The sequence below is a fragment of the Oncorhynchus mykiss genome, chromosome 17 (genome assembly GCF_013265735.2).
Source record: "Oncorhynchus mykiss isolate Arlee chromosome 17, USDA_OmykA_1.1, whole genome shotgun sequence".
Taxonomy (NCBI): domain Eukaryota; kingdom Metazoa; phylum Chordata; class Actinopteri; order Salmoniformes; family Salmonidae; genus Oncorhynchus; species Oncorhynchus mykiss.
Genome location: NC_048581.1, coordinates 65,225,231 through 65,238,197, shown reverse-complemented (window position 1 = coordinate 65,238,197; position 12,967 = coordinate 65,225,231). Strand labels below are relative to the sequence as shown.

General features: G+C 53.3%; 1 protein-coding gene across 1 annotated transcript; it reads left to right on the top strand.

Moving 5' to 3' along the window:
- Positions 1-2,417: 2,417 nt before the first annotated feature.
- LOC118940154 (early nodulin-75-like) lies at positions 2,418-7,549 on the top strand. Its single transcript, XM_036948430.1, has 4 exons — positions 2,418-2,713; positions 2,781-3,129; positions 3,624-3,916; positions 7,540-7,549. Exons 1-4 carry the CDS (start codon positions 2,418-2,420, stop codon positions 7,547-7,549), a joined length of 948 nt encoding a protein of 315 aa, XP_036804325.1.
- Positions 7,550-12,967: the final 5,418 nt, after the last annotated feature.

Here is a 12,967-nt window from a genome sequence, read left to right as displayed (position 1 = left end):
AATACTTCACCAGGGAGCATCACTGGGCCACAGAGGATCATTAGCTCATTAAAAATGTTTTTGCTGTGGATTGTTTCAGATCACAAGTGTGTTTGGGAAGCCTGCAGTTTGGATAGTGGGAGTAGGTCTCGCTGATTGAGTTGCGGCTATCAGTGAAAAGCGTCTAAAATACACTACCATTCAAAAGTTTGGGGTCACTTAGAAATGGCCTTGTTTTTAAAGACAATCAATTTTGTTTGTCCATTTAAAATAACATAAGATTATGATAGGAAATACAGGGTAGACTTTATTAATGTTGTAAATGACTATTGTAGCTGGTAATGGCAGATTGTTAATGGAATATCTACTCTGGGAAGCTGGCCTTCTAGGAGTTCCTCTGTCCAGTGTCTGTGTTCTTTGGCCCATCTTAATATTTTATTTTTATTGGCCAGTCTGAGATGTGGCATTTTCTTTGCAACACTGCCTAGAAGGCCAGCATCCTGGAGTTGCCTCTTCACTGTTGACGCTGAGACTGGTGTTTTGCGGGTACTATTTAATGAAGCTATCCGAGGACGACTTGTGAGTCATCTGTTTCTCAAACTAGACACTCTAATGTACTTGTCCTCTTGCTCAGTTGTGCACCGGGGCCTCACACTCATCTTTCTATTCTGGTTAGAGACAGTTTGTGCTGTTCTGTGAATGGAGTAGTACACAGCCTTGCACGAGATCTTCAGTTTCTTGGCAATTTCCCACATGGAATAGCCTTCATTTCTCACTAGCAATAGCTCAAGTCAAGACAGGTGGAGAAGAGAGTTAAATGTGGTTAAAAGAACCATAATTTTTGTCCGGATATTTTCTACTGTTTTTATTTGTCGGCTTTAGACATATGTATTTCACTTAGTTCATGATGGAAGTTATAGGCCTACTGCTGCATTGGCCTATAGGTTATCTCTGAGTTCTATGGAAGTTATAGGCCTACTGCTGCATTGGCCTATAGGTTATCTCTGAGTTCTATGGAAGTTATAGGCCTACTGCTGCATTGGCCTATAGGTTATCTCTGAGTTCTATGGAAGTTATAGGCCTACTGCTGCATTGGCCTATAGGTTATCTCTGAGTTCTATGGAAGTTATAGGCCTACTGCTGCATTGGCCTATAGGTTATCTCTGAGTTCTATGGAAGTTATAGACCTACTGCTGCATTGGCCTATAGGTTATCTCTGAGTTCTGTGGAAGTTATAGGCCTACTGCTGCATTGGCCTATAGGTTATCTCTGAGTTCTATGGAAGTTATAGGCCTACTGCTGCATTGGCCTATAGGTTATCTCTGAGTTCTATGGAAGTTATAAGCCCCACCCATTCTCCACCCAGTCTCCACCCAGTCTCCACCCAGGACCCACTCAGTCTCCACCCAGTCTCCACCCAGGACCCACAGTCTCCACCCAGGACACACCCAGGACCCACCCAGTCTCCACCCAGTCTCCACCCAGGACCCACCCAGTCTCCACCCAAGACCTACCCAGTCTCCACCCAGGACACACCCAGGACCCACTCAGTCTCCACCCAGTCTCCACCCAGGACTCACCCAGTCTCCACCCAGGACCCACCCAGTCTCCACTCAGGACCCACCCAGTCTCCACCCAGGACCCACCCAGTCTCCACCCAGGACCCACTCAGTCTCCACCCAGTCTCCACCCAGGACCCACAGTCTCCACCCAGGACACACCCAGGACCCACCCAGTCTCCACCCAGTCTCCACCCAGGACCCACCCAGTCTCCACCCAAGACCTACCCAGTCTCCACCCAGTCTCCACCCAGGACACACCCAGGACCCACTCAGTCTCCACCCAGTCTCCACCCAGGACCCACCCAGTCTCCACCCAGGACTCACCCAGTCTCCACCCAGGACTCACCCAGTCCCCACCCAGGACCCACCCAGTCTCCACTCAGGACCCACCCAGTCTCCACCCAGGACCCACCCAGTCTCCACTCAGGACCCACCCAGTCTCCACCCAGGACCCACCCAGTCTCCACCCAGGACCCACCCGGTCTCCAGCCAGTCTCCACCCAGTCTCCACCCAAGACCCACCCAGTCTCCACCCAGGACCCACCCATTCTCCACCCAGTCTCCACCCAGGAACCACCCAGGACCCACCCAGTATCCACGCAGGACCCACCCAGTCTCCACCCAGTCTCCACCCAGTCTCCACCCAGGACCCACCCAGTCTCCACCCAGTCTCCACCCAGGACCCACCCAGGACAAACCCAGGACAAAGACAGTCTCCACCCAGGACCCACCCCGTACCCATCCTTTCTCCACCCAGGACTTACCCAGTCTCCACCCAGCCTCCACCCTAGACCCACCAAGTCTCCACCCAGTCTCCACCCAGTCTCCACCCAGGACCCACCCAGGACCCATCCAGTGTCCACCCAGTCTCCACCCATGACCCATCCAGTCTCCAACAGGTCTCCACCCAGTCTCCACCCAGGACCCACCCAGGACCCACCCAGGACCTATCCAGTCTCCACCCAGTCTACACCCAGGACCCACCGAGTCTCCACCCAGTCTCCACCCAGTTTCCTCCCAGGACCCACCCAGTCTCCACCCAGGACCCACACAGTCCCACCCAGGACCCACCCAGCCTCCACCCAGGACCTACCCAGTCTCTACCCAGACTCTACCCAGGACCCACCCAGTCTCCACCCAGTCTCCCTCAGTTTCCACCCAGGACCCACCAAGTCTCCACCCAGTCTCCACCCAGGACCCACCCAGTCTCCACCCAGTCTCAACCCAGTCTCCACCCAGGACCCATCCAGTCTCCACCCAGGAACCACCCAGGAACCACCCAGTCTCCATCCAGGACCCACCCAGTCTCCACCCAGTCTCCACCCAGTCTCCACCCAGGACCCACGAGTCTCCACCCAGTCTTCACCCAGTTTCCTCCCAGGACCCCTCCAGTCTCCACCCAGGACCCACCCAGGACCTACCCAGCCTCCACCCAGGACCCACCCAGTCTCCACCTAGGACCCACCGAGTCTCCACCCAGTCTTCATCCAGTTTCCTCCCAGGACCCACCCAGTCTCCACCCAGGACCCACCCAGTCCCACCCAAGACCTACCCAGCCTCCACCCAGGAGCCACCCAGTCTCCACCCAGTCTCCCTCAGTCTCCACCCAGGACCCACCCAGTCTCCACCCAGGACCCACCCAGTCTCCACCCAGGACCCACCCAGTCTCCACCCAGTCTCTACCCAGTCTCCACCCAGTCTCCACCCAGGACCCACCCAGGACTCACCCAGTCTCCACCCAGTCTCAACCCAGTCTCCACCCAGGACCCATCCAGTCTCCACCCAGGAACCACCCAGTCTCCACCCAGTCTCCATCCAGGACCCACCCAGCCTCCACCCAGGACCTACCCAGTCTCTACCCAGACTCTACCCAGGACCCACCCAGTCTCCACCCAGTCTCCCTCAGTTTCCACCCAGGACCCACCAAGTCTCCACCCAGTCTCCACCCAGGACCCACCCAGTCTCCACCCAGTCTCAACCCAGTCTCCACCCAGGACCCATCCAGTCTCCACCCAGGAACCACCCAGTCTCCACCCAGTCTCCATCCAGGACCCACCCAGTCTCCACTCAGTCTCCACCCAGTCTCCACCCAGGACCCACGAGTCTCCACCCAGTCTTCACCCAGTTTCCTCCCAGGACCCCTCCAGTCTCCACCCAGGACCCACCCAGGACCTACCCAGCCTCCACCCAGGACCCACCCAGTCTCCACCCAGGACCCACCGAGTCTCCACCCAGTCTTCACCCAGTTTCCTCCCAGGACCCACCCAGTCTCCACCCAGGACCCACCCAGTCCCACCCAAGACCTACCCAGCCTCCACCCAGGAGCCACCCAGTCTCTACCCAGTCTCCCTCAGTCTCCACCCAGGACCCACCCAGTCTCCACCCAGGACCCACCCAGTCTCCACCCAGTCTCCACCCAGTCTCCACCCAGGACCCACCTAGGACCCACCCAGTCTCCACCCAGTCTCAACCCAGTCTCCACCCAGGACCCACGAGTCTCCACCCAGTCTTCACCCAGTTTCCTCCCAGGACCCCTCCAGTCTCCACCCAGGACCCACACAGGACCTACCCAGCCTCCACCCAGGACCCACCCAGTCTCCACCCAGTCTCCACCCAGTCTCCCTCAGTCTCCACCCAGGACCCACCCAGTCTCCACCCAGGACCCACCCAGTCTCCACCCAGTCTCCACCCAGTCTCCACCCAGTCTCCACCCAGGACCCACCCAGGACCCACCCAGTCTCTACCCAGGACCCACCCAGTCTCCACCCAGTCGCCCTCAGTCTCCACCCAGGACCCACCCAGTCTCCACCCAGTCTCCACACAGTCTCCACCAAGGACCCACCCAGGACCCACCCAGTCTCCACCCAGTCTCCACCCAGGACCCACCCAGGACCCACCCAGTCTCCACCCAGTCTCCACCCAGGACACACCCAGGACCCACCCAGGACCCACCCAGTCTCCACCCAGGACCCACCCAGTCTCCACCCAGGACCCACCCAGGACCCACCCAGTCTCCACCCAGTCTCCACCCAGTCTCCACCCAGGACCCACCCAGGACCCACCCAGTCTCTACCCAGGACCCACCCAGTCTCCACCCAGTCTCCCTCAGTCTCCACCCAGGACCCACCCAGTCTTCACCCAGTCTCCACACAGTCTCCACCAAGGACCCACCCAGGACCCACCCAGTCTCCACCCAGTCTCCACCCAGGACCCACCCAGGACCCACCTAGTCTCCACCCAGTCTCCACCCAGGACACACCCAGGACCCACCCAGGACCCACCCAGTCTCCACCCAGTCTCAACCCAGTCTCCACCCAGGACCCATCCAGTCTCCACCCAGGAACCACCCAGTCTCCACCCAGTCTCCATCCAGGACCCACCCAGTCTCCACCCAGTCTCCACCCAGGACCCACGAGTCTCCACCCAGTCTTCACCCAGTTTCCTCGCAGGACCCCTCCAGTCTCCACCCAGGACCCACCCAGGACCTACCCAGCCTCCACCCAGTCTCCACCCAGTTTCCACCCAGTCTCCCTCAGTCTCCACCCAGGACCCACCCAGTCTCCACCCAGTCTCCACCCAGTCTCCACCCAGTCTCCACCCAGTCTCCACCCAGGACCCACCCAGTCTCTACCCAGGACCCACCCAGTCTCCACCCAGTCTCCCTCAGTCTCCACCCAGGACCCACCCAGTCTCCACCCAGTCTCCACACAGTCTCCACCAAGGACCCACCCAGGACCCACCCAGTCTCCACCCAGTCTCCATCCAGGACCCACCCAGGACCCACCTAGTCTCCACCCAGTCTCCACCCAGGACCCACCCAGTCTCCACCCAGGACCCACCCAGGACCCACCCAGTCTCCACCCAGGACCCACCCAGGACCCACCCAGTCTCCACCCAGTCTCCACCCAGTCTCCACCCAGGACCCACCCAGGACCCACCCAGTCTCTACCCAGGACCCACCCAGTCTCCACCCAGTCGCCCTCCGTCTCCACCCAGGACCCACCCAGTCTCCACCCAGTCTCCACACAGTCTCCACCAAGGACCCACCCAGGACCCACCCAGTCTCCACCCAGTCTCCACCCAGGACCCACCCAGGACCCACCCAGTCTCCACCCAGTCTCCACCCAGGACACACCCAGGACCCACCCAGGACCCACCCAGTCTCCACCCAGGACCCACCCAGTCTCCACCCAGGACCCACCCAGGACCCACCCAGTCTCCACCCAGTCTCCACCCAGTCTCCACCCAGGACCCACCCAGGACCCACCCAGTCTCTACCCAGGACCCACCCAGTCTCCACCCAGTCTCCCTCAGTCTCCACCCAGGACCCACCCAGTCTTCACCCAGTCTCCACACAGTCTCCACCAAGGACCCACCCAGGACCCACCCAGTCTCCACCCAGTCTCCACCCAGGACCCACCCAGGACCCACCTAGTCTCCACCCAGTCTCCACCCAGGACACACCCAGGACCCACCCAGGACCCACCCAGTCTCCACCCAGTCTCAACCCAGTCTCCACCCAGGACCCATCCAGTCTCCACCCAGGAACCACCCAGTCTCCACCCAGTCTCCATCCAGGACCCACCCAGTCTCCACCCAGTCTCCACCCAGGACCCACGAGTCTCCACCCAGTCTTCACCCAGTTTCCTCGCAGGACCCCTCCAGTCTCCACCCAGGACCCACCCAGGACCTACCCAGCCTCCACCCAGTCTCCACCCAGTTTCCACCCAGTCTCCCTCAGTCTCCACCCAGGACCCACCCAGTCTCCACCCAGTCTCCACCCAGTCTCCACCCAGTCTCCACCCAGGACCCACCCAGGACCCACCCAGTCTCTACCCAGGACCACCCAGTCTCCACCCAGTCTCCCTCAGTCTCCACCCAGGACCCACCCAGTCTCCAGCCAGTCTCCACACAGTCTCCACCAAGGACCCACCCAGGACCCACCCAGTCTCCACCCAGTCTCCACCCAGGACCCACCCAGGACCCACCTAGTCTCCACCCAGTCTCCACCCAGGACCCACCCAGTCTCCACCCAGGACCCACCCAGGACCCACCCAGTCTCCACCCAGGACCCACCCAGGACCCACCCAGTCTCCACCCAGTCTCCACCCAGTCTCCACCCAGGACCCACCCAGGACCCACCCAGTCTCTACCCAGGACCCACCCAGTCTCCACCCAGTCTCCCTCAGTCTCCACCAAGGACCCACCCAGGACCCACCCAGTCTCCACCCAGTCTCCACCCAGGACCCACCCAGGACCCACCTAGTCTCCACCCAGTCTCCACCCAGGACACACCCAGGACCCACCCAGGACCCACCCAGTCTCCACCCAGGACCCACCCAGGACCCACCCAGTCTCCACCCAGGACCCACCCAGGACCCACCCACCACCTGTTATCCGCTGGGAAACACTTGGTAACACTGCAGCAATCCTGACTGCACTGTAGCTACATTTTATCAACACACTACCTCAAAACACAGATCATAAATCATATCGCTCTGGTCTCTGATACAGTCTATAGTCTAAGAGACCAACAAACAGTAACCAAAGCATTAGTCCAAACACTCCCATATATTGATGCACTAGCCAAACACACAGCTAAATAATGAAGCATCAGCTAAATAGTCTCCTCATTGGCCAAAAGCCCATGGAGCAGTGACGTACCTGACTGCTGTCTGTGACAGAGCACAGACTGGCCTCCTATTCCCCTCTGTTTAGAGAGAGGCAGAGAGAAGCCAGACACCTGCACTAGAGCCAGCCTGGCTTCCATCACACACACCAGCCACAAACACAACTGGGTCACAGAGAAGCACAGCCCTGATAGACTGATAAACTCAGTGGCTGAACTGAACCAAGGCCTTGTTCTGCTCTGTTCAGCTGTGCTTTGCTCTGGGCGCTAGTTAGCATAGCAAGTTCCCCTGGACACATACACAGCTGCTCATTTGTAGGGGCAATTAGGAGCTCTGACAGGTGTGTGTGTCTGTGTTTGTGTGTGTAGCTGTAATTAGGAGCTCTGACAAGTACATATTAGCAAAGTAACTGATCTGAAGCCTGTTTACCTACTCGTCAGGGTTCACTGCCCACAGAGAGCTCTGCCTCACGCTAAGCTAACACACACACACACACACATACACAGCTTTAAGCAACACGCTACATTACGTTAGTGTAGCTCAGCTAACGTTTCCTGCTCAGCCTCGCTGCCTCAGTCACCCCAGCTGTTTCCTTCACCCTTACTCTGTGTGTGTGTTTGTGTGCATGCGTGTGCATGTGTGTGTGCATGTGTGTGTTCATGTATGAGTGAGTCTCCTATGGACAGGCAGATATTTCATAGCATATTACAGAGCGCTCTGCAGAATTGACAGTGTTTGTGTAAGTCTCTATATAAACACTGACTCATTACAGTCCACCGAAACCATCACTTTAGAAGCACTTGGAGTATAAGGGCTAAGAGAGAGATTCTAATACTTTATGCTCCATATTTCATTGTGTGTCCTTCACACCTAAAATGAACAACGATGCACCCCAGAGGCATTGTTGTATTCAGGTTATTTTCCAGTCAACCTGTGTCACCTATATCATGCTATAAACTTAATGATTTACTTATTGTATTTCTTATTGTTTAGCTTGTTTAAAACCAGATGAACATGTTACTTTTCCCCTCTCAATTTTCCATGGAGAATATCACAATAATGATGTTTAAAACAGGCTCTCAGTCACACGTCAGAATTAGATGTTCATCCATGTTTCTCAAACGTCACAATTCGAAGTTGTTCCAAAGTCAAATTTCAAAGTGTTTTAAGGTTAAGTTGAGGAATTACCTCTGAATGGTTAAGGTAAGGCATTATCTCTGAATGGTTAAGTTGATGCATTACCTCTGAATGGTTAAGGTAAGGCATTATCTCTGAATGGTTAAGTTGATGCATTACCTCTGAATGGTTAAGGTAAGGCATTATCTCTGAATGGTTAAGTTGATGCATTACCTCTGAATGGTTAAGGGTAAGGCATTACCTTTGAATGGTTAAGGTAAGGCATTACCTCTGAATGGTTACGTTTGGGCATTACATCTGACTGGTTGTGTTTGTGCATTACCTCTGGGTGGTTACATTGAGGCATTACCTCTGAGTGGTTAAGTTGAGGCATTACCTCTGAGTGGTTACATTGAGGCATTACCTCTGAATGGTTCGGGTAAGGCATTACCTCTGAGTGGTTAAAGTATGACATTACCTCTGAAAGGTTATTGTACGGCATTACCTCTGAATGGTTAAGGTAAGGCATTACCCCTGGATGGTTACATTGATACATTATCTCTGAATGATTAAGATAAGGCATTACCTCTGAATGGTTACGGTAAGGCATTACCTCTGAATGTTTAAGGTAAGGCGTTACCTCTGAATGGTTATGTTGAGGCATTACCTCTGAATGGTTACGGTAAGGCATTACCTCTGCATGGTTATGGTAAGGCATTACCTCTGAATGGTTACGGTAAGGCATTACCTCTGAATGTTTAAGGTAAGGCGTTACCTCTGAATGGTTACGGTAATGCATTACCTCTGAATGGTTAAGATAAGGCATTACCTCTGAATGGTTACGGTAAGGCATTACCTCTGAATGTTTAAGGTAAAGCATTACCTCTGAATGGTTACGTTGAGGCTGACAAGCAGGAAAACAGCCTTCAGCTTCCAAAAACGCAACGTCACCACAAAATATTTCAGAAGTTGCCTATAAACGTTGCCAAAATATTTCAGAAGTTGCCTATAAATGTTGCCAAAATATTTCAGAAGTTGCCTGTAAACGTTGCCAAAATATTTCAGAAGTTACCTATAAAAGTTGCCAAAATATTTCAGAAGTTGCCTATAAACGTTGCCAAAATATTTCAAAAGTTGCCTATAAACGTTGTCAAAATAAGTCAAATCAAATCAAATCAAATGTATTTATATAGCCCTTCGTACATCAGCTGATATCTCAAAGTGCTGTACAGAAACCCAGCCTAAAACCCCAAACAGCAAGCAATGCAGGTGTAGAAGCACGGTGGCTAGGAAAAACTCCCTAGAAAGGCCAAAACCTAGGAAGAAACCTAGAGAGGAACCAGGCTATGTGGGGTGGCCAGTCCTCTTCTGGCTGTGCCAGGTGGAGATTATAACAGAACATGGCCAAGATGTTCAAATGTTCATAAATGACCAGCATGGTCGAATAATAATAAGGCAGAACAGTTGAAACTGGAGCAGCAGCACGGCCAGGTGGACTGGGGACAGCAAGGAGTCATCATGTCAGGTAGTCCTGGGGCATGGTCCTAGGGCTCAGGTCCTCCGAGAGAGAGAAAGAAAGAGAGAAGGAGAGAATTAGAGAACGCACACTTAGATTCACACAGGACACCGAATAGGACAGGAGAAGTCATTACCTCTGAATGGTTCAGGTAAGGCATAAAACAAACAAATCTAGCGCTGGATTCAAAGATGCAACCTTTGGAACCAGAGGTAGATGCTTACGCCCTTTACATCACCCACACACTGTTGCCCCTAGTGTCCAGTTTCCACGTCATATCCTGATAGACGTTGAATACGGACTTGTACACAGGTGACCTGCCTGGTTTTCTATGTTGCTTTGACGTCCTTGAGATTTGATATGAGAAGCACAGTTGCTCAGCACCCGCTCACTATTTTCATCCTCAACAGAAAAACAAGATTCATTTCTGGGATTGTTCCTGGCAGTGAATATCTTGAGCAGAGATAGAGTTCTCCATGGGCCTCCTGTCTGCCCTGTAGTGGCTCTTAAAATAGGCCAGGAGGAGTGAAGGCTCTGGCTGAGCAACCCACACAGAACAAGACATCACTGACTCTCATCCAGTCCAAAGTCAACCCTGAGCCCCTACACTGACACACTCATCATAGATATCAGTGACATGGTCTGACACATGTAGGTACGCACGCATGCACATGTGCACGTAAGCATGGAGGTAGACATACTGTACACCCACGCTGACAGAAACACACCATTACCTTGGTTTACTGTACACACAAGCTCACAGAAACACACCATTACCTTGGTTTACTGTACACACAAGCTCACAGAAACACACCATTGCCTTGGGTTACTGTACACACATGCTCACAGAAACACACCATTGCCTTGGGTTACTATACACACACGCTCCTCTGCCGGCATTCAGCTGTGGCTCTGGGCCTGGCAATGGTCTCTCTCTAGGAATGTGCAAGTGCACCCACGCGCACGTACACACACACACACACACACACACACACGCACACACACACACACACACACGCACACACACACACACACACACACACACACACACACACACACACACACACACACACACACACACACACACACACACACACACATGATTCGCCCAGAATGGGCTTTTTTTAAATAATGGTGTGGGAGCGTTGCAGGGTCTGTTTTTAGAGTAAATGACCTCCTGGGCTGGTTGGGAGGGCATTGGGGCATTGGGGCATTGGGGCATTGGGGCATGGGGGCATGGGGGCATTGGGGGCATTGGGGGCATGGGGGCATTGGGGCATTGGGGCATGGGGCATTGGGGGCATGGGGGCATTGGGGGCATTGGGGGCATGGGGGAATTGGGGCATTGGGGCATGGGGGCATGGGGGCATTGGGGGCATGGGGGCATGGGGGCATTGGGGGCATTGGGGAATGGGGGCATTGGGGCATGGGGGCATTGGGGGCATTGGGGGCATGGGGGCATTGGGGGCATTGGGGCATTGGGGCATGGCCACCCATGAGTGCGAGTCTTAAAGAAGGAGCCCTTTTTGCTCTGTAATGGAAGCTGCACATTCAGAGCTGATGAATTACAACAGAGAATCAGATCACACACACACATGCACACACACATGCACACACAAATGCACGCACACATGCACGCACACATGCACACACACATGCACACACACACACAGATATGGCTGACTAAGCAGGGAAATACTATGAAATAAGTCACATATTTTTCCTTAACCAACTTCCATATTGCATTAAACCTACACTCAGTGTGGGCAATTGAGGGTCGTGATTTTGCTGGTTTACATCTCAATATGAAGTGGGTTAATGGTACAGTGCCTTCAGAAAGCATTCATACCCCTTGACATTTTCCACATTTTGTTGTGTTACAGCCTGAATTAAACATGTATTAAATAAATAAATAAAATATCACCCTTCTACACAATACACCCCTAATGACAAAGTGAAAACATCTAGACATCTAAACATGTGTCAGTAGTGTTCCCTATAGACATCTAGACAGGTGTCAGTAGTGTTCCCTATAGACAGGTGTCAGTAGTGTTCCCTATAGACAGGTGTCAGTAGTGTTCCCTATAGACATCTTGACAGCTGTCAGTGGTGTTCCCTATAGACAGCTAGACAGGTGTCAGTAGTGTTCCCTATAGACAGGTATCAGTAGTGCTCCCTATAGACATCTAGACAGATGTCAGTAGTGTTCCCTATAGACAGGTGTCAGTAGTGTTCCCTATAGACAGGTGTCAGTAGTGTTCCCTATAGACAGCTAGACAGGTGTCAGTAGTGTTCCCTATAGACATCTTGACAGCTGTCAGTAGTTTTCCCTATACACATCTAGACAGGTGTCAGTAGTGTTCCCTATAGACAGGTGTCAGTAGTGTTCCCTATAGACAGGTGTCAGTAGTGTTCCCTATAGACAGCTAGACAGGTGTCAGTAGTGTTCCCTATAGACATGTAGAAAGCTGTCAGTAGTGTTCCCTATAGACAGGTGTCAGTAGTGTTCCCTATAGACATCTAGACAGGTGTCAGTAGTGTTCCCTATAGACAGGTGTCAGTAGTGTTCCCTATAGACATCTAGACAGGTGTCAGTAGTGTTCCCTATATACAGGTGTCAGTAGTATTCCCTATAGACATCTAGACACATGTCAGTAGTGTTCCCTATAGACATCTAGACACGTGTCGGTAGTGTTCCCTATAGACATCTAGACAGGTGTCAGTAGTGTTCCTTATAAACATGTGTCAGTAGTGTTCCCTATAGACATCTAGACAGCTGTCAGTGGTGTTCCCTATAGCCATCTAGTCATGTGTCAGTAGTGCTCCCTATAGACATCTAGACAGGTGTCAGTAGTGTTCCCTATAGACATCTAGACAGGTGTCAGTAGTGTTCCCTATAGACATCTAGACAGGTGTCAGTAGTGTTCCCTATAGACATCTAGACACGTGTCAGTAGTGTTCCCTATAGACATCTAGACAGGTGTCAGTAGTGTTCCCTATAGACATCTAGACAGGTGTCAGTAGTGTTCCCAATATATAGGTGTCAGTAGTGTTCCCTATAGACAGGTGTCAGTAGTGTTCCCTGTAGACAGGTGTCAGTAGTGTTCCCTATAGACATCTAGACAGGTGTCAGAAGTGTTCCCTACAGACAGGTGTCAGTAGTG

What these genes read in the sequence shown, in the direction of transcription:
- LOC118940154 (XM_036948430.1), top strand. Translation starts at nt 2,418, where the DNA reads ATGACCCATCCAGTCTCCAACAGGTCTCCACCCAGTCTCCACCCAGGA. An exon ending in TTCCACCCAGGACCCACCAA is followed by an intron (nt 2,714 to 2,780) that starts GTCTCCACCCAG and finishes GTCTCCACCCAG; the next exon opens with GACCCATCCAGTCTCCACCC. An exon ending in AGCCACCCAGTCTCCACCCA is followed by an intron (nt 3,130 to 3,623) that starts GTCTCCCTCAGT and finishes GTCTCCACCCAG; the next exon opens with TCTCCACCCAGGACCCACGA.